At 43.1% G+C, this 25,632-nt stretch overlaps 1 protein-coding gene across 3 annotated transcripts in view; it reads left to right on the top strand.

The window, feature by feature from the left end:
- fam184ab (family with sequence similarity 184 member Ab) overlaps window positions 1-25,632 on the top strand; it is a 90,782-nt gene that overhangs the window by 35,304 nt on the left and 29,846 nt on the right. For 2 of the 3 annotated variants that reach the window (XM_037448805.2, XM_037448807.2), the window contains exons 2-13: window positions 615-749; window positions 1,625-1,783; window positions 3,575-3,814; window positions 4,049-4,132; window positions 4,872-5,123; window positions 8,010-8,145; window positions 8,880-9,061; window positions 12,058-12,243; window positions 17,016-17,138; window positions 17,962-18,123; window positions 18,783-18,904; window positions 24,039-24,189. In XM_037448805.2, the coding sequence (XP_037304702.1) occupies window positions 615-749; window positions 1,625-1,783; window positions 3,575-3,814; window positions 4,049-4,132; window positions 4,872-5,123; window positions 8,010-8,145; window positions 8,880-9,061; window positions 12,058-12,243; window positions 17,016-17,138; window positions 17,962-18,123; window positions 18,783-18,904; window positions 24,039-24,189 (1,932 nt within the window). The remainder of the gene's footprint in view (window positions 1-614; window positions 750-1,624; window positions 1,784-3,574; window positions 3,815-4,048; window positions 4,133-4,871; window positions 5,124-8,009; window positions 8,146-8,879; window positions 9,062-12,057; window positions 12,244-17,015; window positions 17,139-17,961; window positions 18,124-18,782; window positions 18,905-24,038; window positions 24,190-25,632) is intronic. The other variant, XM_037448806.2, reaches the window with a different exon arrangement.

Raw genomic sequence — 25,632 nt, 5'->3', positions numbered from 1 at the left:
TCTGCATCATGAAAGGCCCATGGGGGAGCAACAATGAAACAATTAACACATTCATTGTTTCACACACGCGGGATACACGGGTCTTCGATCCCGTATCGGCGGCTCGACCGTTTAACAGAGGAGCGTGTAGGTGTCTGGTGGAGTTTGTTCAAACTCTAATACCAGACGCTGAAGAGGGTCCGGGTCCGACAAGGTGAAAGTGAGGGCGGGTTGAAATAATGTACGTCGTTGCAAAAATGTGGCCATATATCAAGAACGTGAGAGGTATTGAACTGAATGTTACTGGGCTTATTTTGAAATCCTAACCCTCACACCAACTATTGCACACAAGCAGAACCCGGTTTGACGGTTGTTTTTTGCTCTGCGCCACAGAAGACCTTGGTTGTGAGCATCGATATCTTCACATTTCCCCTGTTTACCCCATGCTGGGCTTTTGTGCGGCTTTCATTTGTAGTCTCGGCTTTCGTTGTTAAACAACACGTCTCCGGCACGGCCAGTGCTGGTTACACCAGAGCTGGGAGAGGCGCACTTTGTCTCCCAGCGCTTTCACTGCCGTGTAACTCCTGAGTAGGAATATGTTAACTGCTAATGGGTCTCTCTCCTCTCCGTTGCAGGTCATCTACGCACTGAACACGAAAAACGACGAACACGAGGCGGCCATCGCCACGCTGAAGGAGGCCCACGAGGAGGAGGTGCAGCAGATTCTGTCGGAGACCAGAGAGAAGATACTACAGGTCTTTACGTTTGATGTAATAAACTAGACCCTGACGTCTTACTTTTTGAATGAAGTTGATTGATTTGAAGTCACGTGTTATACCAACGCGGGACATGTTGAAAAGCTAGTTTTTGGAAAAGTATTGGGATATGCAAACCAAAAATGTTCCATTTCTATAATGTATATCACAATTAATCATAATTACTATATTATTAATAATAAAAAGCACAATATGTCCCTCTGAAATGTTGTAGAGTAGAAGTACAACTCACTAGGAAAACCTGTTTCTGAACAATAGATCGTGGAGGAAGAATTATTACTATTTTTGACTATCGATTCAAGACTTTAACATTATTTACACAGCCAGCGTAGCTCTTTGTAAAGGTGGTCACTTTCGGGTCATTCAGTTAACATGGGAGTAGACCACAGTTTACGCTGCAGCCGAACGCTGTCCCATGGCATCCACAGAGATGACATCAGGTCCAAAACGAAGCCGTCAATATTTAATCCACTGAATATTCATTATTTACTATATGTCTTCTATCCTGGGGGGAATTCGTTTTTTTGTGTGAGCAACCTTCACATAAAACGCACATTTATGGCCATTGACATGCTGTACTTTCATAAGTCTACCATGGTGAGCTAAATCAAAGCCAAACCTTTAATTTTATTTGTATATACATTTTCTGTCACATTTGTTACTGATGCTTATGTGTGAGCAGATAACATGGAAAAATGGTCATCGATTGGTGAACTTTTTTTCTCATTGAAAAAACCTCTTCTGTTTTCTCACTAACTACTGTTTTTCAGGTTAATCAATCTGCCACATGCATTCTATTCTCCTATGTGTGTGTTTTGGTGCACACATCACATGAGGATTTCAAATACTTTCCATTGTTCAACCAACAGTACAAGAGCAAGATCAGCGATGAGATCGACCTGAAGAGGCGGATCCAGTCCATGGAGGAGTCCATGGAGCTCCACGAGAGGATGAAGAGACAGGCGCTGGCAGAGTTTGAGAGCTACCGTCAGAGGGTGGAAGACATGCAGCTTTGCACTGAGGCTCAGGTAGACAGAAGAGCGATGCAGTGTGGGTGGGGGGGTGTCAAACAGTCTGGCCTGATTCTGCAGGTACTGATACTAATTAGTGCTAATAGTCTGTTTCTGTCTGATGTTGTGAGGCTGAGGAGTTTGTCTGTCAGCATGCACAGTCTGCCTGGGTTTTTTGACATGTTGGGTATAGTCACAGAGATCAGAGCTGCGTTTCATCTTTGTATTATTTTATTCAGTTTCTTGTATGTGGATAAGATTGAATACGTCTAAGCATTAACATTGAAGCATGCAACAATTAGAGTGGAGCCATGTCTACCTGAGCACAGAATGAAATTAACACAACAACATGAAGAATACCGACACCGATGGCTCAGTGATTGCACTGATCAGGGACCACAGTAACCTCAGCTGCCCTATCAGAGTCGCTAGATCTTCTAAGTGACTGTTCTAATTTACACATTTTGCTTGCTTACATAGTTACAGGGTGGAGAGGTAAATATTACAAATGCATTCTTGAAATATCCGGCTGGGATGCGGGTAATGCGCCTCCTAGAGTGATTTGATTTTTTTTGGGGCTTGCTCAAGCTGGCTTTTATTTAAGTATTTTTTTCGCCACGTGAGATGAGAAAATGCCCTTGCATAATAGATTCTGACGTAGTGAACCATAAACTCCCCTGACTGATCAGCTGTTTCAGCTGTATGTTTGTATTCAATTCAATTCAATTAATTGTATTTTGTACGCGACATCCTCTCCGGCAGGAACTGGGTCCGGATACAAGTATATGATGGAAGAATTAAAACGTAATAGAATGGAAACCCTTTTTTTCCTAATTTACTGTTCTCTCCTGTTTAGGCGCACCGTTGACTTTTGACAAAGCACACTTTTTGCAACATTACAAAAGTTTGCTGCAAATTTCCATGAGTGATGAATGAAAACACGACTAATATGTCCGCACATAAAATCTACATGTCCACCAACGTGTTTAACTTTCCTCGGTGTCTCTGTGTAGGGACAGTTAATATTGCAACCAATCGATAGATGGATTAAAATAGCGTATCGATTTGCACACGGTGGGTGGCGGATGTGTCACTCTGATCAGGAACAAAGGAAGAGATGGAATAAAACGACTAGATGAATAACACTAGCGACACAAAGAACATACAAAGAGGCTGAAGCTCTTGCTAAGCTGTGCTTGTGCTCGTGTATTAGAGGAGTGGTTGCTGATGAATGGCAGCTGGTTAATTACAAGCTGCCGTAAATTAATTCACCAGTTGTTCAATTTCCGCATCAGATGAAATTATATTTATATATTATAATTTGGGTTTTGCACGTAATTTCCAACCGGAATGAACATTTCGAGCTTGTGCTCTCGTGTCATGTTGGCCGTAGTAGTGTGCGTATGTCGCTGATTGTGTCATTATCGGCTGCCTTCTTAAGTGGAATGCTAATTACCTACTGTGAATGCAAATTAAATGAAAGGCGTGAATCTCTAAATTTAAATTTGGAGAGCGAGAGACGTTTATCATTTGCCTCGCCTGCTCAGTGAAACTGTTAATGCAGAGACCACCTTTTAAGTCATTGCATTCTTCTCTTGGTTGAATTTGTGGATGCTGGTGTTTCTGTCGAGTGTGTTTGCTGATGTTCACTTCTATCTTAGAGCAGCCATAAGGTGACGCTCCCCCCAGCCGGGGCCACCACTCGGCTTAAATCTCTTGCCAAAGTTCACCCATAGTGCGATAACCCAAACAACCCATACATAGACCCCCCCTGTCCATTCACTTTTGTATCCCTGTCTTCTCTGGCAGCACACGCAGCGGGTGGTGTCCATGTCGCGGGAGGTGGAGGAGATGCGGCGGTCCTTCGAGGAGAAGCTGCGTACCTTCAGCCAGGCTCAGAACCAGTTCGAGCAGGAGAAAAAGGCCGCTCTGGAGGAGCTGAAGAGCCAGCACAGACAGGAGGTCCAGGAGCTCCTCCGCAGCCACCAGAGCCACAACGCAAACTACAGTAAAGACCAGGAGAAACTGGGGCAGCTCCACAAAGCCGAGGTAACGCATGTGCCAAAGTAGAGCGCACAATGAAAGGCAGAGAATAAATCACAGGAGGGACCAACCAGGATGAAAGTGGGACAGCTGTGATTACTACATCACTTTGTGGTTTAACCTGTTACATCAGCTCAAACTCTTATCATATGTAATAGTCTGAAATGATTCCAAACGGGGGCTGAGGAGACTTTGGGTCAAAGCCGTTTTATCAGTCCTTCTCTTTTCCTGCGGTTGCAGGTGGATTCTCTGGCGGAGCGTGTGGAGGAACTCAAACAGGACAAAAAGAGACTGGTGGAGGAGTACGAAGCCAAACTCAGCAAGGTGCTTTAGCCCCTGAGGAGGACATTTTCAGAGTATTAGCCTATCAATACATCTATTAAAAAAGGTCTGAACAGGTATATTCATGAACCAAATACAGTTATGTCCTGTTCTTAATCAGAAGGTTGACGTCAGCAAAATTATTGGCAAATGTGTTTTCTAAAATATTGAGGTGGAGAATGCTTATTCATTTCACACGATGCTCCTGTTGTCTGGATTGAAATCATTCCTCGACCAAAAGAATATTTGAAATGTACCTTTTCTGAAACAAAAAGTCCGAAAATTATTTATTTCTTTGTCCAAATATCGAAGGTGTTTATTGGGAATATCTTTTAGATGTCTCATCTGTTATTTCTTAAGTTGTTTGGCCATAAAATGGAGTTTTGCCGAAAGTAAAACTGGCTCTGACAAAGGGATTAAAGGGAGCGCCGTTTACATTTATTGGCACTATTATGTTGACCTTGCTCAACGTGAAGGCTGAGAGGCGCAGGCTTGTGAAACAGTGAAACCCACGATTGAATTACTGCATCTAAAAAGCTATTAATTTCAATTAATTAATAGACCTAAGTCTATTAATTAATAACCTTCTGTTGATTATTCTTACATGAGTGCATTTCGATGAGACAGCTGCTGCACCTGCCCAAAAGCATTTCCATTAACATAACAAGTAGAGAACCAGTTTCCTCAGTGCTTTCTACCTGTTTGGATTCGGGTGTTTTTACACTAGTCCGTCCTCTCCCAGGCTCAGGCTTTTTACGAACGCGAGCTGGAGGCAATGAAGAGGACTCAGCAGCTGACCGCTGACAACCTGCTGGCGTGGAAACGCACCGAGTCCGAGCTGCGGCGGGAATTTCAGACCCAGGAGGCGGCGCTCCAGAAAACCCTGGGAAAGCTGAGGGCCGAGTTGGCCAGGATAACGGACGAAGCTCGGGAGAACCGGGAGAAGTCCCACAGGCTCCAGGGCTCCCTTACCACGGCCGAGAGCACCGTCAAGGTGAGTCGGATTCGAACCCCCCCCGATTCGCTCTCTTTGGAGTCACACGCTTTTGATTCAAGTGGAATATAAAAGGCTGGCGGGGGACAGGGAGGGCGAAAAAGCACCAGAACATCCTGTAATGGAAACGAATAAAGCTTTTTATAGACTGTTCTGCTTTTTGGAAAACCTACACAATGTGTCCCTGCCACGGATAATTAATTGGAACTATAAAATAAAACCTTTACATGGGAAATGGAAAATGGTTTCATGGATAGTGCAGGGTTCAATGAGCAGAGGTAATGACAAGGACTGGGTGTTTAGCTCCACTTTTTTCCAATGATAATTTAAGCAAATAAGTGTCACACACCTAAGTTTTCAAGTTTTTTGTCTCAAACCGTTGGCTGTTTCTAAGCCATTAGTATTCGTAGTATTAATAGTATTTAAACTTGTGAAGTCCCTGCACCTTTTCCCTCCCTGCGTACTCTCTTCACTTCTCCATCCACACTCCCTGCCGAGTTCCAAGATGATTTAGGAAGACTGTGATCATTGGAAATAGACTCACATGAAAAGATGTCCACCGTTGAAAATAAAGTTGACATGCGCTCCGGGGGGAATTGTTGACATGTTTTTTTAGTTGTTGTGATATTCCGTGAAGTTTGTGTGAAATGATCAATGATGGGAATTTGGAGCTCCCCTTCTCAACGTCACTGAGAATGTTATCAAGGTCAGCTGTGTTTGGTATGCCTGGGGTTAATAATTTGATTCGTTTTCAGAGCAATTAACTGTAACCCAGATAAGAAACAGCAACAGAGCAGAGAGCTTGAAACCAACTTCACTTGACAGCTCTTCTCGATTCTCTCATATGATTCATATTAGGGTAGAAACTGTTTAATCTTGTCTTTTTTGTCTCTTTCGCACATCACAAGGCTAATATCTTGTATTGTTACTGAGTTAATTTCCCAATTAGAGGTCTCCTAATCTTTTATCTCCTGCTTTGAGATAATGGATTTTAAATAAACGAGCTCAGATCAGAAGTTGAGATCATTGTTTTGATCCTGATGATACACCTCTCGTGTCCCACCAATCCTCTTACCCTGAGTTTGTAATTATTTTATTTAAAAAAGCTATCACTTTGCTCACTCAGAGGGACGTTTTTAAGTATTTTCACTGCAGAAAATTAAAATGTTGCACCAAGTCCAAATGTTCCTCGTCTAAGGATATTCTTCATGCGTACAAATAGTAGCACCAAACATCAACTTAACACGGGAAGAGGCATTTGCAGATGGTGTCGGGATGCCTCGGCTTATTGCTTCGGTGTTCTCTATCATCCTCCTTTAGCTTATGATTTATTGTGAAAATCTCTGGAGAAATAGGAGCAAATGATCGCTTGGAGTAACTCAGGCTGACATAATTAATTGCGGACTGTTCACAAGCAGGGGTATGCATAATGAAAATGACAAATGATCCCCGAGCGGAATACCCTTCTGAAGCCGTGCTAAATCACTGTTGTGACTGTTTTTGGACTAAATACTTCACTGTCAGGTAGAAGCTAGCTGGACAGGTTAGTGGGAGCTTTTACCAGGATGAAATAATTAAAAGGATGGTTTTCAAGGCCTTTTTTATGTAAATGCTAATGCAGCATTCCGCCATGTCCAATTACAAAAGTGAGTCTGTGTGTGAGTTTTTCTGTGTGATTTATATTAAACATGATGAGGTGGAATCTGAGGTGACTTAATGCCACCAACAATGGGATTTCTTTTCAGGAATTCATTTGATGTAACAGTTGACCTCATCCAGCATCATACACTGTACTTTTAGGGACCCCCAGTGAGAGGATATATTCCTCAGCCATTGCTGGAAATATAACCCAGAAAATACCATTTTAATCCTTGTTTCAGCAAGATTTTCTAATGAGTACCGTAATCAGGATCAGAAAGGAACACACCCATGGTTATGTGCTGCACTTTTAAGGACCCTCACTGCGTAACCCCATCAGGTTTTTACAACGACCTGCATAGCCCCCCTTGAACCTTGAGATCAAGTCCTTACCCTCAAACAATACGATGGAAAAAAATGTTCCTAACTTTTTTTTTAGAAAAAAAGGACTTTAACGGTGATAAGGGCTCAAATAAAGGTCCATGTTTCTTCCATATCAGTCGATATTTCTATTTCCATTAATCTGTCTCTCAAAGCCTCTTTAAATGTGTAAAAATTGATGTTTTACAAATGATTGATCAAAATATAGACTCTTAATATCATCTCAGCCAAGGATCGCTTATCAGACAACTTATACCCACTCATATACAAATCTTCTTTGAAATAATATGTCCCCCTGGCAAAGTGCCACACACACCACTCACTGTCTAAGTGCCTGGAAGTGTTGAACACGGTTAATTACAGAACAAGTGGCAGAAGACAGGGCTCAAGCTAACTGTTAACTGAAGGAGTGCTGCTTAGATATTTAGTTAGACTCAATATAAACTGTCAGCTTAAAAAAGAAAACAATGTTGGAAAAAGCCTGACATTAAGAAAGATGGTTATTGAAAAGCAATCAAAAGAAAATGATTTAATGAGATTGAAAAAACAAGTGGGTTACATTCATTCTTACAGGAATACTTGATGGAATATAGTTTTTGTTTTATTTTTCAGTGCCAATACGACTTTTTCAAAAACGTCTTTCAATATGAATGTTCCTTTATTCAGTTCGTTTGTTTTTTTCCAATGCCAAGTTCAATCTTCATTGCCAAAATGAGCTCCCACTTTCATTGCGCCATTATTCTTTTCTGTTTATTACCAAAAACGTTCTCAGTGACTTTCATTCTCCTCGTCAGGGATGCTGCCGCCTGCTTTAGGTGTTAACATTGTGTTTTTTCTTTTTCTTTGTGTGGCATGAATCCTCTCCAGGACTTAACCAAGCAGCTGGATGAAGTCACCCAGAACTCAGAAATTGTGGAGATCCGTCAGAAGGAAGCAGAGTGTGAACTTGAGGCAGCCAGAGACCGAGTTCAGCAGCAAGCGACTGAAATACTGCTCAAAGCCAGTAAGACCCGCCCTCCTCCCTCATATGGAATCTTGCACCCATCCTACCCTTTAATGGCGTGATGTTGTATAAACCCGGGCTAATAGTGTCGTCAGTGCCTCAGAGGCAGCAGAAACGGTTCTTGCGTCAATGTTTTAAGGCCCGGTTTAAGGTGTGTGTTTGTGTCCACGCATGTCGGGGTAAATGTTTGTATGTAAAAATCTGAACTAATAAATTTCCGTGAGTACTTAGTGCAACAACATTGCATTAACATCACTGTCTGAAATGCGATGTGCAGAATTATGCTCGGCCCATTAGCTCCTGTGAGCTGCTCGCTCCCAATCAGCTTAATCACTGTCCACCGGAGCTGATCCATGTGAGGCGGACAGATGGGATCTAGGTGGAGAGTGCAACTATGACTGCACACTGTTCACACTGCAGTATACTTAAGCAAGACGCATCACTTGACTGGCGGTCAGGTCAAGGCCCCGCCCCACTCCGAGGCCCTAACCCTAACCCTACCAAACAGATGATTTGGGGATAAGCTACTTATTGGAATTTATTATGGGCTAACACAGACAAAATTAAGACAACATGTAAATTCCAGTAAGGAGTTGAAGTTTAAAATGCCAACAGCAGTTTGTTTTTCTGCTGATTGCATTAACGAGGACCGACCCCCAAGAATGTCAATATGCAGATGACACAGCTTTGCTCTTTGCATTCTGCTCACGTCTGTTTGCTGTGTCCCGTCTTAGGTCAAATAAGCAGCCTGCAGGCCACGCAGATGACCCAGGAAGCGGCCATCAGGGACCTGGACAACGAGCGCAGCCGGCTGAAGGACAAAGTGCTGAGGATGGAGGAAGAGAGGGAGTCCCTGCAGAGCCAGAGCCAAGCCCTGGATGAAAGACAGAAACAACAGCTCCAGTCCCTGGAGAAGGTGTGTGGGGGATTTGTATTCACCTCAGAAATGAAGTAACACAGGGATGAATACGCAATGAGCCATCAAGATGCTGTGACTGACGTGTTGGTAGTCTCTCCTCCACACCTGTTTGTCATACCCTTCACAAAGAGTTAGTTACTAATAGAGTACGTGCTCCTATATTGGGTAATATTTCCTTGTTTGAAAATCAAGTCAAAGAGAAAATGCAAAGCAGGTTGTTAGTAAGCAGGTTAGCATTTAAGTAGGGACCACAAAATGCACCAATACTGGTGTGTGAATGTCAGAAATGGTGTTGAATTAGAGGAGCTGAGCAAAGATGGATTTGTTATTTCCTGTAGGAAGCTTGTGTCCTCTGTTTCCATTGTGGTCGTATGGAGAGAAAAAGCCCCAAAGTAGAAGACCATGTGTTGGACCTATGAAGTAATTCTAATTAGTTATTGCTTCAATTTGATTTGGTATGTCTTTTTTTTTAGTTCAGCAAAACTGCCGTTTATTTCCCAGAGTATTCACAAACTGTGAAGGCAGCGAAATATAGCTGTATAGAATGCATTGAGACTCCCACTCTTTTTCTGTCTTTCTCCACCTTTCTGCACCCCAACAACTTCTTTAAGTTATTTGGTTGCAGAATAAACTAATGCTGGCAGCAAAATGTCGAGGCTTATGCGCCAAAGGGAGCAAAAATGGATGGACCTGCAATCGTCACAGCCCTGACGATCACTTATGAACCATGAACAACAACTGGAAAAGAACCAAGCTGCTCCTCTTTTTTTTTTTAAAGGTCAGATCATTTAACAGTGTGCTCAGCAGACCAACCAGACGACTGGAAATGTCAAGTGTTGCTGCTTGGTGTGTGTTTTTCCGTCCGTGTGTAATCCTGTGGGAGCTGGCAGAGTTCTTCTGTGAATAATATAACGTCTCGTAGCACTTTAAAACATTGGGGGAACGCTCCTGTTTTAGCGGCATCGACGTTGCTCAGTGCACAACCGGTAGGCGGAGGACTCACTGTGATGTGGTTGTTGGTGAGAGCACCGTCGCTGGAGGCTTTTCTAGACTTACAATGGTTGAGGTATGAAAAGTAATCTGGTCAAATCAAAGTGTGTTAAGTGCTTTCTAACTTTTCTGCAATAGGGAGCGACTTTTTTAATAATCCTACTTGGAAATAAGCAAGATTAGCAAGCCATTTCAGGCAATGTTAATAGAATAAAGAATAAAAATCATGTTTTCTTTCTTCTCTCTTGTTAAAATGTTTTCTTCCTCAATTATGTTTTTTCTTTCTTTTTGCGAACATACCGTTTTTATAATGTTCTTATTATGTGGCAAGCAGAGGTTGGTTGATGAGTCCCAATGATTTCCAGAAATTGAAATGTGAATGTGCCATTTCTGGATGCGGCTGTAAACTTTTGCCTCATCTGATTGAGAAACAGACAAAGGCAATGTATGGCATAAAAGATTCACCAGATAATGCCACGATTTTTAGCTACAATTAGTTTAGTAAGATTTCCCAAATTGATGAACTGATTTTTAAGGGTTGATCCATTGGGAATATTATAGTGGATTGAACACTATAGTACACTGCACTCTGGGTACTACTGCTGGCTTTATCCACCTCGGCCTGCCCGTGTTGCAGCGTTTCTCCTGCAGCATTTCACAGCATCAGAGAGTAGTATCCCTTCTCTTTATTTGCTAGAGCAGCGTGAAAAACACTGGGCCGTAGTGTTTTTTAAGGGATCAGAGGGCAACCCTTGTTATTTTAATGAGCGAACTTGGCTCCGAATCGGGGCCAAAACACCTTGATCGAGGCATTTGTGTAAGGGTTTGTGGTGGTGTTCGGACCCCAAAGCAGACACGGAGGAGCAGGTAGTGACAAAGGTAAGTTTATTGTCTGTAGGCAGGTGCAAGCTGGAGCGGCAGGGTGCAGGCTGGCTGGAGGATCCGCTGTGAGGCGAGGATGACAGCTGAGCCAAGGGGGCACAGGGAGGTTCAAGCTCTATGGGATCTTTATAGAGGAGGTGATTGAGTGCAGGGGCGCCTGCAAGGGGAAACAGGGAAGGGGAGGTGGAGAGACAAAACAACAACGAGCAACTGCCCAAATCCTCACAATTTGGTCATCTATAAAAAAACGGTTCTGTGTACATCCTGAACTAGCCTCAAAGCAAATAGTTACTTCTGTACTGTGTACAGGATCATATCTAAACCTGCATATCTAGAGTCGGATAATCTTAATATACAGTACATGAGGAATTCAAATACATGGTTTATTAGCTTTTACTCTGCCTAATGTCAGCAAAGGCGTGGACATCAATGCTCCCACGTGGCTTCCTTGGTGCAGTTTGGCTTATTAATATTTTGTTAAACCCATTCAAAGAAGAAACAGCTGATTGAAGCCAAAGTAAATGGGCCGCATACTACATTTCTATTTTCAGTTTCACAGGAACACCACTCTTTTCTGTGACCTTATCCTTGACTCATGCCGTACCAGAGTCCCAAAGACAGACCTAGTGCATTGTTGCAGAGTACCGAGAGCATCTGTTCTTCAACCACTGAGAGGCAGCTCTCTTATGATCCAACTACCACGTCACTTACTTATGCACAAACCAGTCAGTAGCAAACGACTCATCAGCATGCTCTTCATCATTCCAACAGTAGCCCTGGTCAGCTTCACTGTTTCCTCTGCTGAGTGACAAACAGGTTGCAAACACCAGCACACCTAGCCAACCAGCTTCCTACCTGGCATGTCACTCCCAAGGCTTAGAGTTAGCAAACCACGAGCTATTTACATTAGTTCGTGGGCCCGTTTGGTGACCAACCGATTCATTTAGTGGCAGCTGCTTATCAAATGTTGTTGACTTGTCCAAAACAGGAGAACATCAAGCCTTTTCTGTGTGTGTGTGTGTGTGTCTTCTATTGTATTGCTCCCCTCTAAACATACTGTATCTCTCAACCTGCTCAACACGCTCATGCATATGTATTCGGGGTTTTTTTGTGCTCGTCAGACCCTGCGTGAGGAGAAGTCGTCCCACGAGAAAGAGATGAACACCATGAGAGGTCGATCCGAAGAGGAGATCAGCCAGATGAAGGAGAGCCAGACTCGGGCCCTGGAGGAAGTCTCCAAAAAACACAGAGTGACCCTGGAGAACGCTCTGAACAACGCGGAGAAGGAAAAGAACCGCATGCTGGCCGTAAGTACACACGTTACCATCTGTTGGTGGACACCAAGACCGGACTGATACACAGGACGGATCTGTGGTCATTGACACTCACACATGTCAAGTCAAAAAGCTAGGTGGCAATAGGGTGGGCCGGGGGGGCATCAGATGAACAAAGATCCACCAGATTAATTGTCAGAACACCGCATATTTTGCGTAATCAGCCTCTATTGCTCAAAGCCGCAGGAGAAAAAAATGCTGTATGCTTTAATTGATCCTGCATCATTGAGCTTGGGGCTCATCTGAAGCAATGAAGATGGTCTCCTTGGGAAGCTTTTTCACAGCACGGAAGGAGCAGAAAGTCTTGTGCAGAATCTCTGTCGGTAATGGTGTGCAGCTTCATCTTTTTACTCCACCAGTTCAGTCATATTGTAGACACCTACCTCTTTACGTTTGATGGAAACAAGATTTAAACCCCTTTTTATAAGTTTACACTAAGCTCTAATCCTTTTGCCTATTCAATGTGAACAGTGGGACAATTAGGAATGACTCAGTCAAAACACAAGCTGTCTCCCTCTCAGTCTCCGTGCATTTTGGATTTACCGCCTGCCAACAGATTTGGACGTGTCACACAGCTTCAATCTGTTGATGTTACACAATATTTGTAAATGAATGCGTGGTGATTTTGGATGGCAGAGGTCCCTGTGGCTGCATATGTTAGTTTGATCAACTCCAAACCACTGACCATCGGCATAAAATACAGAGTTTATGTTTGTTGCGTTGTTCTTAGAGGACACGGCAGCTTTCATTTACGTCCCCACGGTCACTCTGCTGGTCACAAACCTGCTTCCCTGACCTCTGAGCTCCTCTTATTGTTCACTGACTGTACCATCTGTTACAAGAAAAACAAGACAGAGCTTTCTCATTTCACGATACAATAAAAATAAAGCAGGGGTAGCTGTAGCAGCTCTTTTACTGTCAAGCGCAAAAACTGCCTAAATATTGATCAGCTGCAAAAGAACGTGCAGTCAGATTAGGTTCAATTTACAGACTAAATAACATCAAAAGGGACTTTAACAGTGACTAAGAAGCTGGCAAAGGATGAAAGCCAGCCTGCTGACGTGGAAGCACATTGATATTTATCACCCATAAATGTAGAACACCTCCAAGCCATCATAACCTGGCCTCCGTCAGTGCTACGCTACAACAAAAGAGTTGAAAAAAGGCAAATAGAAATAAGTTCTCAATGAAAAAGCCACATGGTAACAATCGGCTCACCTGACTCATAAAAAGCTCAAATGTGCTATTTTGGGGACATCTGTAAATCTGCTACTGCTACACAGCTGTTCTGGTGTGCACAGTAATGTACTACTTAGAGTAACGCAGTACCTACGCGCGCGAGGGAGTGTGGCGAATGCACGGTGAGTAAGTTAATAAAGGCAAAAAGACTATTTGACTGATTAGATTTAAAAACTTGTATTATACTATGGCAATCTGAGACTGCGAGTTTAGAACGTTAAGGAGGTGAAGTGATCAAAAGTAGGACAGAATGATGGAACAATAAAAGACATTATGTGAGTTTGTGAGCTGAGGGATTGGAATTTGGCAGCCAACTGATACAAGTGTGTGTGTGTGTGTGTGTGTTTTCTAAAACTTTTAGCATGAATATTTTACCGCTACTTACTTAGCACAGTGTGTCACAACCCTAACATGGCATAAGCACATACAGGATACAACCACTTCGTAGATGGCACTTTTATGCTGCTTGTCTACTGCATATTCTACGTTTTATATTTTTACTCTTTGGTAAGAACATTTTCCAAATGCTGAAGGGAGCTCAGCAAAAGCAGATTCAGGAGCCATTGTTTATATATACTTTTTTTTTTTTTTCCTACAAGATGTTGGACAACTTTTTTTTTTTTTTTAATGGGGTTAAATTGAATACTGGAGAATTCTGTCCATTTTCTTTTTAAAGTGGAGTGATGTGTCAGCACGATGTTTGCACTGTATTAGCGCTCTTAGCACTTTTTACTGTGAGCTGACGAGTGAGCCGCGGCCATGTCGAGAGGCGATAGAAATGCTTCCGATCTTGTGTGTAGCACCTTTAACATGAAACACTTGACCTAGAAAACGACCACGTCTGGAGATGCCAGAAACCGTTTTTACACAGCAACACGCGCCTTTTCGTTCACTGGCTCCATTCATGTCTGCTGGCGGAAAATCCTGTAACTGACTGCAGCCGCCTCGAACATACTCTCCCTCACTAATGAGGAGACGTCTAGTAGAGATTTCAAATCAAAATGTCCATTTAAAAGGGCAGTACCTTCCCCCAGTATCTCAGCAGTGTTAAACCCCTCCCAATGCTCAAAAAGAAAAACGCATATCATTGTCAGAGTTAATAGAATGCTTTGTTAACTTATTTATAACGCGTTGACTAGAATATATACATATAAATATATGTATGCTGGACTGTGCTGTGAACACCCAGGGGGAGAAGGCCCATGTCTCAGATCCTGTCACAGATGTGGCCCTCGTGGTTTTTGGGAAAAGGTCAGGTGTGTTCATGTAGGGTCAGGCCTGTTTCATAGGTCTCGTCCTGATCCTAATAAACACACTGGCTTCAACAAAACAATCTCCCCTTTGTGCCCGCTCTTTCAATTTCCAAGTTCATCGGGTTTCAGGAGCAATCAGATGATGTGAAACAGTAAGACTTCCCCCCCCCTACCGAGGATAACAAACCGGGCCCTGGGACTTGTTCAATGAGCCGGAGGTCCACCTGTTCCAACCCACAGCCCGCACCAATCATTTGCAGCCGACACTCGCAGCGCCACCAGCCTGAAATATGCCGAAAACCTCCAGGCGCCCCCCTCTATTCCAGTCACACTTGGCCACGTCGGGGAAACTGTTTAAATATTCTCTTGCATCAAGGTTGTATCGTGAGGACGTGTTTTAAATGCTATTCCACAGCAGACCCGACCAGAGCGGGCAGCTACTTCAAGTGAAGAGCGTTATGTAGTTCATCTTACACATATAACCAGACTTCCTGGCCCTGTGTGATTTCCATGGTCTGTTTGTCCACATTGTGTCCTGATATGCACATTTGTTTCCCATTGTTCTCTGTGTCGTCGTGATTATGCCGCCAGCGTTGGGGCAGAATTGTACCCGTTGAACGAGTGACGGGGGGGAGGCGGGATTCCTTCACCTCTGTCACTGGCTTCGGTTCAATACGGTTTGCTGCAAAATCAGGGTGGCAGACACATGAGAAAGAAAGGACTCTTCATCATTCCATTTGACTCCAGTTCCATCATGGCTAGTTAATCATATTTCCTTTCATCACCTCTATTCTTTTCATCGCTTTAAATTGAACGGCTGTTTTTTGAATAGTCTCCGTCTCTTCGCCGTCGCCCTTCATATCGAGTGTGACCCGAGTCCTCAGGCCTCATATCAGATTCCTGCCCATCTGTTTTTCTGAGTCGACCAATGCCCCCAATGTCACACTGTTGGAAGTCACCTTACGCATTAATCAAGATTTTTAAGCGGGGAGTAGTCTCAATGAAAGCCTCCGTGGGGATGTGAGGGGAGAAGAGGGCTTGAGGCGGACAGCACATCAGCCAGATCTTGATGTAGCTTGAGACTTCATCGTAGCCCGGAGGTCTGCAGGTACTGGCCACGTTCCTGGTTATTATGGTTGCATAAGAGAGTTAAAACTATTAACATCCCCAATAGAGAGCTGGTTGGTAGGGAAAAAGGGAGCGGAGTGTTGGAATAAGATAACTTTGTTGTGTTTGGATGCATATTTGTGTCCATTTGTAACAGACAAACTTCTTCCAGTCCGCGTCTGATTAAATACAAGATGTCATCACGTGGATCACTGCTTTTTCAGTCCTTCTTCCATTCAGAGGATTTTCTGAGAAGCTAGATTATTTTTAATGGAACACAGTCGTCAACAGGCTGATTGTTTTTTATTACAAACCTCATCCTCTGTCTTGGATGGCACCAATCATTGCACGCTATAACAGGACACCGCTTCCCACTCATGCGAAGGCGTAATAAACGTAATCATGGTTCGTGCTCTCCATCAAGGACAATGAAATAGCTGGACGTATTTATAGAAGGGTTTGGGTCTGCAGCACAACTGAGGGATGACTGTACATATGTAAAGGATTTCTGTTGTGCGTCATCGCCATTGTGAAAATGATTCTTTCCAGTGCGTCAGCGTGAGCCACCAGCACACCCACCTCCTGCTTTTAGCCATGCTAGAGGATAAATATTAAAATCCAGCAAAAGCTGTACGACTCTTTTCCTAATGCTCGAGAGCTTCATATTTGTCTCCCCACTTGTTTCGCCGTGACAGTCATTAAACTCAATAACATCTGCCTGCAGGTCAGCTCTCCAGAGGAGCGCTCCTTTTCAGTCTTATGTTCCCTCAGCCCCCTCTCTTCCTACACCTATCTTAAATGACAAAAATGTTTGATCCACACATCAATTGCTTTTTTTCAAGATGCATCCTCTGAAATGCAGAGGTTCTATTTTCTCCAGTTATTTTTCTTGGACATTTATTTCCGCCTCAGCTTGCCTCTCTGCCGTCGCCCCCTCAGTTCCCGTCCCCTTTGGCTCTGGCTGGTTGGCGCGAAGTCTTATCACTTACGCAGCATTTCTACACACAACAAGAAGGCTCTGCCTGGCAACCACGTGTGACCCCATTTTGAGACGGTTTGAATGTGATCTTTTACGTAGAAAGGCTCCCATTCCAGCTTCAAGTTCCTTACTGTGGCTCCTTTTGCGTTTCTGTTTGGCTTCCCCAGGAGCTGGAGCAGCAGTTTGAGACGGAGCGCCTCTCGCTGGAGGAGCAGAAGACGACCCTCAGGCAGCAGCTGGACGAGCTCAGCGAGGAGCTCAACTCCAAACTCGCCGCAGCCAGCGCAGAGGTAGGTTATCCGGAAACCTATGCATTTGACCTCTTATTGTGGTGTCAAATACCACTTATTTTTATCCTCACACCGTGAAATACAGCAGCCTTAATCTGGAAAATGAGGATATTCCAATTACTCTAAAATGAATTCAGAACTTCCCGTCGATGTTGGGTCAAAAGTAAAGCCTCAAATTTCAAGATGGTTCTACTAAATGGCGAGTTTGTTTTTTAAACATTGTTTCTAATGAAACACCTGGGACAGTTTGGTAAACTACAGTCTGAGTAACTTTACTTAAGTAAGCTACTCTATGGCTTTACTTGGTTGTTTATTCCATTACATTGACCTTTTTCTCTATGGAAGGAAACCTCTCTAATCTACTTTGCTGGCTGGACAGGACTTAGCATGTGATGTAATTTCATGATTTATTAAAGTAACCATGTTAAGTATTGCTCCTTTTTTCTGTGGTTGCTGTTTGTAAAAACACAAAGAGTGAATTATTTGTTTAGGGTCCCGAGGCTTTGAAAGCGTTGTTTTCCTGTGGGCAAACCCGCTGCCGCTTCTTATTTATTATAGGTCCTTTGTGCAAGTCGAGGTGAAGTAAGATCTGATGATTTGCAAAACTATGTTGCCACATCAGCCAAAAGTGCTCGCTCATTTAAAAATCAGTGGTCGAAATGGTTATTGAATGCATTTTTGATGGAAATTCCACCTCGCTGAGCTTAAAATGCTGGTGCCGTTTCGAGGGGGCGGCACACTCTGAGACACAGCTAGAAGCACGGCCCGGTAGAGTTTGTGAATAGAGTTTTTATTCTCTCTGCCCCCCCCCTCCCGCCCCCAGGTGTTCCGGCTGCAGGAGGGCGTACAGCAGGGAGAGCAGGACATTGGGAAAGCTGAGGGACAGATCTCCACACTGAAAGAGGCGCAGGACAAACTGCTGGAGGAGCTGGACGCCACCAGGGCCCGACTGAGGGAGACCAGCAACCTGCTGACTGCACTGCAGGTCGGCACTAACAAACGCTCAAACAGTGTTTTTTCTGTACTTGGGAGGAGTTTAACGTGTATTTAAGCTGGTGTTGATTGACAAACAGCCCTATGGGTAAGTGTGGAGGAGACAAAACTCTTCACTTGTACTTGGATTGGAAATAACCTCCTTAGTACTCATATTGCGTCTTTTGTTGGTGGGATTTATTACACTTTAGTTTCGCGCTTAATTCCGTCATTTCTTTTGCTCGTAATTTCTAATTGAATTAGTCAATAAAATGGTTCCCAGTGCTTGTTTAGTTTGACCAGCAGTTCAAAACCCACAATATTCGTTTTTCAACTATATAATGCAGTAAAAAGAAACAGACCGCGATATTAAGTAAACAATTTGTGTTTTTGATAAATGACTGATATTTTGATATTTTGGGTTATCAACGCTCTAATTCGTTTTCAAATCCTTTCAGTCCTGCGTTTTAGATCTGGTGTTTGAACTGAGCGGGTTTTTGGATTGACGCTCCAATTGCAACTTGGGTCGACTGTTGGCAGCGTTATTCCAAAAAGTATTCAGAGGTGCTTGAAGAAGATGGAAGGACCTGTGAGCAACGTTTAGACAACGCTGGCACACTAACTGAAGTCTGACTGTCTGTCCCGGTTTGACCGACTGTCTGTTTGTTTCAGGGAGAGTTAGAGATCCAAAAGCGTCAGCATGAAGCCAAACTCATCACCACTAAAGAAGAAGAAAAACTTAAAATGGACAAGATGGCTCTGGAGCTGGAACTCAAATGGACCGAAACACTCAGGTGAGTGCGTTTGTGTGCATATATACAGGTGTGTGTGTGTCTGACAGCCTTTGTGTTGTCTTTTAACAATGAAAGACCATGCCATTTGAAACGTATTGGTAATGGAAGTCTTCCTTTCCTCTATTTTTGTTTCCCACACTAGAATAGAACACACACACACGTTAACAGCCCATCCAGCTCGCAATATTGATCGTGAAAAGAGTAGTGTGTCCTTTAAGGGCCTCTTAAATTCTCTCTTAACAATTGTTCGAAAAATTGTTACTGCAAAAGTTATTATTATACTATTAAATAATACTTGCTAGCAGAAGACACATTGACACACGTACAAAGTCATGGATCAAGGCTACTCAAAGGATTTCTTCTTCGGTACACAATATAAATGGAAAGATAATACAGGCTAAAATTATTAACATTATTATATTATTAACAATTTTTTCGACACAAATCCACAGACCTTTTGAAAGGTTATTGTCCACAAACAAAAAGGGAAATTTGCTTTTTTTTTTTTTAGGTGTGATGTACTTTTCACATGGTGAAGTTTGCAGCCTCAAATGTGACTCAATTGGTTCAACATTTTATCTTTTTAATGCTGAAGTGACTTGACTAAATACTTGTGTGTTGCACTATTGGATCTAATTCATAATATTGAAGAGGTGGTATGATCAAGTGGGCACACTTATAAAAACACATATTTATTTAGAAAATGGTGTACATTAGGATCATTTTGTGACCACATGCATGGCTTAAACTGGTTTAAAAAACGCACCAGGGTCTGTTCATGAATCTGTGTCCCAGTTACTCGGGATAATCCACAGAACGCACCATCATCTGTTTTCTCAAGGGCTATTTTTTGGAGTGGAAAGTACTTCCAATGGAAGCTGTTCGTAGTGAGGTCTTTGGATAATCCAGTAACTGGGCCACTCTTTCTGCAAACGGAAGCTCGCTATAGCGTTCGTCTTGTTCCGTCTGTCTTTGCCGTATGTAAGGCGTCTTTGGGTTTTAGAAAAGCGCTACATGAAGTTAACGTATTATTTTTAACCTAATTTTTAAGATGTTTTGAGCACCACAAACAAAATTTCCGTGTCGGGTTTTTGGGAGGTAGAATGTCTCATGCGTCGTATCTCAGGGATCCTGAGACACTTGACCCCTGGCCTGGAATTGCTACTTATCTCCACTGCATGGTCCGGCTCAACTCTCTTTTTGGTACCAGGTCCTTTTTCCTCCTCATTTCCTTTTGTGTCAGCGGAATCCTTAGTGAAAATGTTGTTCATATCTTGATCATAATTATTTAATCACAAAACTGAAACAAATACGGGACAATGTATCATTATTGGATTCTATGTGCTCTCGTTTATTGATATAGAAATAATGGAAAGTATGAAGAATGGGCTGCCGGTGATACATGTTGTGTTTTATGCATCGACACTGGCCTCAGGATCATCTCCTTTCTAAGTTTAAGAAGATGCAAAACATAAAGAAAAGAAGACCAATGAGTGTCAGGAACCTCGGGAATCATCACAACCTAAATCTGTCAGCAGCCTCTCTCCAGACAGTTGTTTTCTTTTTATATAACTCCCTAGAAGTAGTTTTCCTCCCAGAGACAGACTTCACTAATCATCCAAATCTGGCTGCTTTCACCTGCTGTATACTTAATATTTTTACCGTTTTAAGCAGCAGGAACCATCCAATAATTTCACAGTTTGGGAGCATCACAAATTCAAAGTGACAAAGACCAGATGCAAAAAAAACTGTGAAAATGATGGTGTGGCATTAATGACTAAAAATGGCTGCATCAAAGACAGATTAGGAAATGCCTGTTCCAGTTTTCTGTCTGCCTTGCTGACACACTGACTGTAGCCAATACCAAGTTAAACCACTAACACATCTCAGTCATCATAAAGCCTTGTTCCCACTGGACAAAAAACATCTGCCTGTTCTCTTTAATGGAAAATGTTGGAATCATTCCGGGGGTCATTAGTGATGGAAAGGGGGAAGGACGTGCACTGTTTTGGTGCTATGCAATGCATATTGAAGTGAATATGTAATACATAAAATCAACAGGGAAATGTAAAATAATTCAAATTAATTGACTTGAAAAGGGAGTTAATAGAATGAATTTACCCTCCTCTAATCCAGCAGACCAGAAAGCAGCAAATTGTACGTAGCCAATTATTAGGAACACACCTATTTAAACCTGACAGAAACAAAAAAAAAAACTTTATAAAACATGTTTTTGCCCTGTTCCAAGAGTTTAAAAGTGATTTAAAAAAAAGAAACATATTCAGTGTTTTCTAGACCCGTTTTTTTTAGGGGTTTTAAAAAAGCTGAATATACGTTTTGTATAAAAAGTCTGTCTCTTCTTCCCTCACCTTCCTTTGTCTTCCTGCACCCGCCTCTTAGTTCTCATGAGGACATCTATTCATTTGTTGGTTGGGGTGAGTACACTAGTTAGTGAGCCGTCTGAATTAAGGAGGTTTCCTTTAATCTCCGGTTTCTCTGTGATAGCGTAATCATGGGAAGAGCTCTCCGGATTACCAAATGAACGGAGGATGTCTGAGGCGGAGCCAGCGGCATGCCGGGGAACCTCTGGCCTCTTTAGCCAATCGGTGGCTGTGTAAATGAGCCATGAGTTTGTGCGAGAAGACTCAGTGGAGGGATATTCACTCCAGGGAATATGTGTCTAAACGTTGTGGCTCTGCCGAGGATTATGATATTCATTTAGACAAAGTAAGCCTCAAACTAGGGTCACTTCCTGACCACACACACCTATCCCTCACCTTGTTGTGTTATTCCTCAGCGAGTCTTAGTGCTGATAGCTCACACAGTAGCTCTCATCCTGTTGGGGTATTTGGGAAAAGCTTTTTTTTTTTTTTGAAACAGTATAACTTTGAACTCAATTAACAGTTGAAAACTGCCGCAATACATCATTTCCTGGTCATTATTTTGTGCAGCTGCTATCAGTATCTGGATGGAGGTTAACAATGGAAGTACGAGTCCTGAAAGAAAATTCAAAACACAAGGTCCACAGGGAAATCTTCAGCCACGATCCTAACTGTATTTGCTTAAGAACATGAATGGAAATAAAAGTGATGCAACATATTTGCCACAGGCACTGACTAGAACTTCTGGAAAATCTTTTTATATTTTGTTAAAAGAAATCAGGTCAGATAAATCGAGTTCTGTTAAAGGAAGGAAGTTATACAACAGAAGTGTGAACATTATTTCATTTTTGTAGACTAATTGTCATTTCTGGATAACGTTGTTGCCCGGTAGTGATGAAGCTAATGATGGGCCCAGATTATAAACACAATTAAACCCAGACCTTCAGCATTGGGTCAGTAGCCCCAAGTCTGAGGCCACGGTTCTCTGCGTGATGGTAAAATGGAACATGAGATGGACGACAATGCAGGCTCGGTGCCACACTATTGTGGTAAAGAAGGAACTCTTTACGTACCTTTCCATCTACTCTCCAACCCATACACGTGGTTGTGAGCTCCGCAATGGGGCCGTGAAGGAATGAAGCTGTGATGAGAGGCCAAAATGAGCTCCCTTTGTAAGGTGGGCTCGGCTGGAGGAGGAGGAGGAGGAGGAGGAGGAGGGGCGACATCTGGGATATGTTGCTTAGCCTGCTGCCTCCATGACCGAGCCTCAGCTAAAATAAAAAGATAATTAATGGTTGTTGGCATTTTTAGTTTTATTTGTTGAATTTTCTTTTGTAGTTTTTTTAATCACACATACGTTATACTGGTGTAGATCTTTGATGGTTTGCTCATCCACTCCTTCCTTCCTTCCTTCCTTCCTTCCTTCCTTCACCACGCACCATCTCTTATTGCTGAGCTCTAGGACAGCACTTATCAGAAAGACCAGAGCTCTTTTGAAGACGGGTGTGTGTGTGTGTGTGTGTGTCCATGCGCATCAACACATGCTTTATACAGAACGAGGACACGAATGATGAGATGCGCTGCGTGATGAATGTGACTGTCTTGAATATGACGAGGTGTGTGTGTGTGTGTGTGTGCGAGAGCTTGGTGTTGGCTCTTGGTTCTGTGTAGGTGTGTTTGTGTGTGTGTGTGTGTGTGTGTGTGTGCATCAACGCATGCTTTATTTAGAAAGAGGACACGTGTGATGACATGCGGCGCATGATGAATGTGACCGTCTCAAATGTCACTGTGTGTGTGTGTGTGTGTGTGTTTGTGTCAGCTTGGTTGTGAGAGAAAGAGCCCGCCTCCAGTTTGACACTCTCTTAGAAGTGTCAGAAAAGCCTTGATTCTTCATTTAAAAGCTGCCATTTCAACTCCCACACAGCACTTATATGACGGCACACACATAGAGGGCCACGCAGGAAGCTGTTAGCAGCAGGGTTAAAGAGGGATGGTCGTGTTGAGTGTGATAATGGACCATTTATGTTCTCTTGAAGAAAGTTCTACTCTATTGTTTTGTCTATTTAGTCTATTGTTTTCCTTAGATGTTGTTGCCGCCGAACCTCACGTGCCAAATTTGCTTAACAGAAAGACAACTTTGGGAGACTGTAAATTCTGTTTACTTGGTAACAAAGCATAGGATAGATTGGTCACTCTTCTTCCAAGGTTTTCAATTTATGCCAGCACAGTACATACATCCACAAACTTGTAACTTTCCACCAGGTCCTTCCATAATTTTCTAAATCTTTCAAAATTATATTTGAAACGAGATAAATGAATGCTTTTTAATGACTAGTAGTAATGTAAAAAGAAAAAATCTGTGGAAGCGGCGTTCGCCTCACCCCGATTGCTTCCATAGCAACACTACTCAACGTGCAACGGATGTCAGATGGTGGTACTCGGGTTTTGGGTTCAGTGTCCTGTCCAAGGACACAACATGTGTACTGTGGGGTGGGGGGAGAGGAGGGGGGGGATCCGCCAACAACCCATCGGAAGACGGCCTGCGCTCTTGCTCTTTTTCACTGGTCTGTCTTTTACAGGCATGTCATTAATCTGTGACACTCTATCACATTGGTGTTGGTTCTATTGGTTATTTAAATGCTAATGCGCTAACTTTGCGTATTTGGTTGTTTTGGTCACTCTCAATCGCACCATTAGCCAAATACCTGTAAAAAACAAATAGAGATATATCTTTGTCTTTTGCTCTGTCGTAGGCAAGAGTGCAAGAAGCTCCGCGAGGAGCTGCGAGAGGACCACGAGGAGGAGAAGGCCTCCGCGCTGAGTCAGCTGGCACAAAGCAAGGAGCAGGAAATGAGCAGCGCCAGGGAGAGCTGGCAGAGGAAAGTGGAGGACCTCCTGGAACAGGTACCACTACTGCCAACGGATCTGTGCACTGCAGCGCGTGTGTGTGTGTGCATGTGTTTTGTTGACCGGCCTCCCTCTCGCTCTTTCGCTACAATGAAAAACAAATGAGAAGCTTCCAGCGAGTGAGTAGATTTAGATTTGATATAATCAGACTTAAGTCTTTAAGTAACAGATAGACCTAGTGGAGTAAATAGCATAATACTTCCCAGTGAAATGCTGCGTATTAAGTAGCATAGAATTGAAATACATTTGTTAGAGCACACCTTAAAGTTGTGTTAAGCACTGTTCTAGTAATGTTCTCGTTGACATTGCACCACGGATGATAAGTGGAGGTGCAGCCATTGATTGGTTCAAGATGGTTTAATGCACAACCTTGGCTGTGAATACTAGATGCCTGCAACTTGTAGTCCAATGTGTAATTATACCAGCACTAAGAAAATTAATAGGGAGGGAGGGAGGGAGAGAATTCGAGGAGGCAATAACAGAAACCGCATCCCTTCAAAGCTCCCGTTGTCCCCTGCAGGGCCAGGCTGACTTATATCTCCCTCACACCGGTGGACAAACCCGCTCACACTTTCATTATTTGATGGTGCTCTGAATTCATAGAAGCGGGCAGCTGCTGCTAATGACCGCCCGCTAATATTAATGAAGCGTGACTAAGCCCTCCTATGGTACTCATAGAGAAGCACATTTCCATCCGTGGCGCTGCCACGCTGTCCATCAGCACCGACCCAGTGATTGATGTGTCCGCTTCACGTCTTAGGAGTAGGTGGGAATATGTTTATTTACACTGATGTCAACGGAGGGGACAAATATCAGTGCAAATATCAGTGTCATCGTTATTTGCACCTCATGTGGTGAGCTGCGGATGTGTGCGCAGGTAGCAGTGCAGCCGCTAGCTAGGATTTGAAAAGAGAGGTTTTGCTTTTATCAGCTGCACCGAGCAAAACTTTTATGCAAACACACTGTGGAATGTCAAAGTCTATGGGGGACAACCCCCCCCAGACAGTTATCCCCTGAGCTGCATGTTTATCTCAGGGATGATTTTTCTGTGTTGTGTGCAGTAATCCCATGTGTGACAGTCCGCGAGTGCATTCAAAAGATGATGAATTAATTTGAGTGTTGATAAATGAATTATTTAGCGTCCAGCTGGTCTGACCTGTTAGTTCGCTCTATGGGGTTAAATAGTTAAAGGGTAAAGCAGATACAAGGTTATCCTCCCTGTGTAACTTTGCATCCTGTCAACAAGTGTTTTTCTGGATATGGGAGGGAATCTGGAACCGTCACACGGCGTCAGCACATCAGTCCTCCAAATGATTCATGTCATTTTTAGCGTCGCCATCAAATAAGCTGGCATGCGGCACCAAATTGAAACAGTGTTGCCAAAGCAGGTTTCTACATGGGTACTCTTTTGTACGACTAGTTCTACGCAAATATTCATTA

This window comes from Pungitius pungitius, chromosome 20 (genome assembly GCF_949316345.1).
Source record: "Pungitius pungitius chromosome 20, fPunPun2.1, whole genome shotgun sequence".
In the NCBI taxonomy this organism is placed as follows: domain Eukaryota; kingdom Metazoa; phylum Chordata; class Actinopteri; order Perciformes; family Gasterosteidae; genus Pungitius; species Pungitius pungitius.
This window is presented reverse-complemented; position numbering and strand designations above follow the sequence as displayed.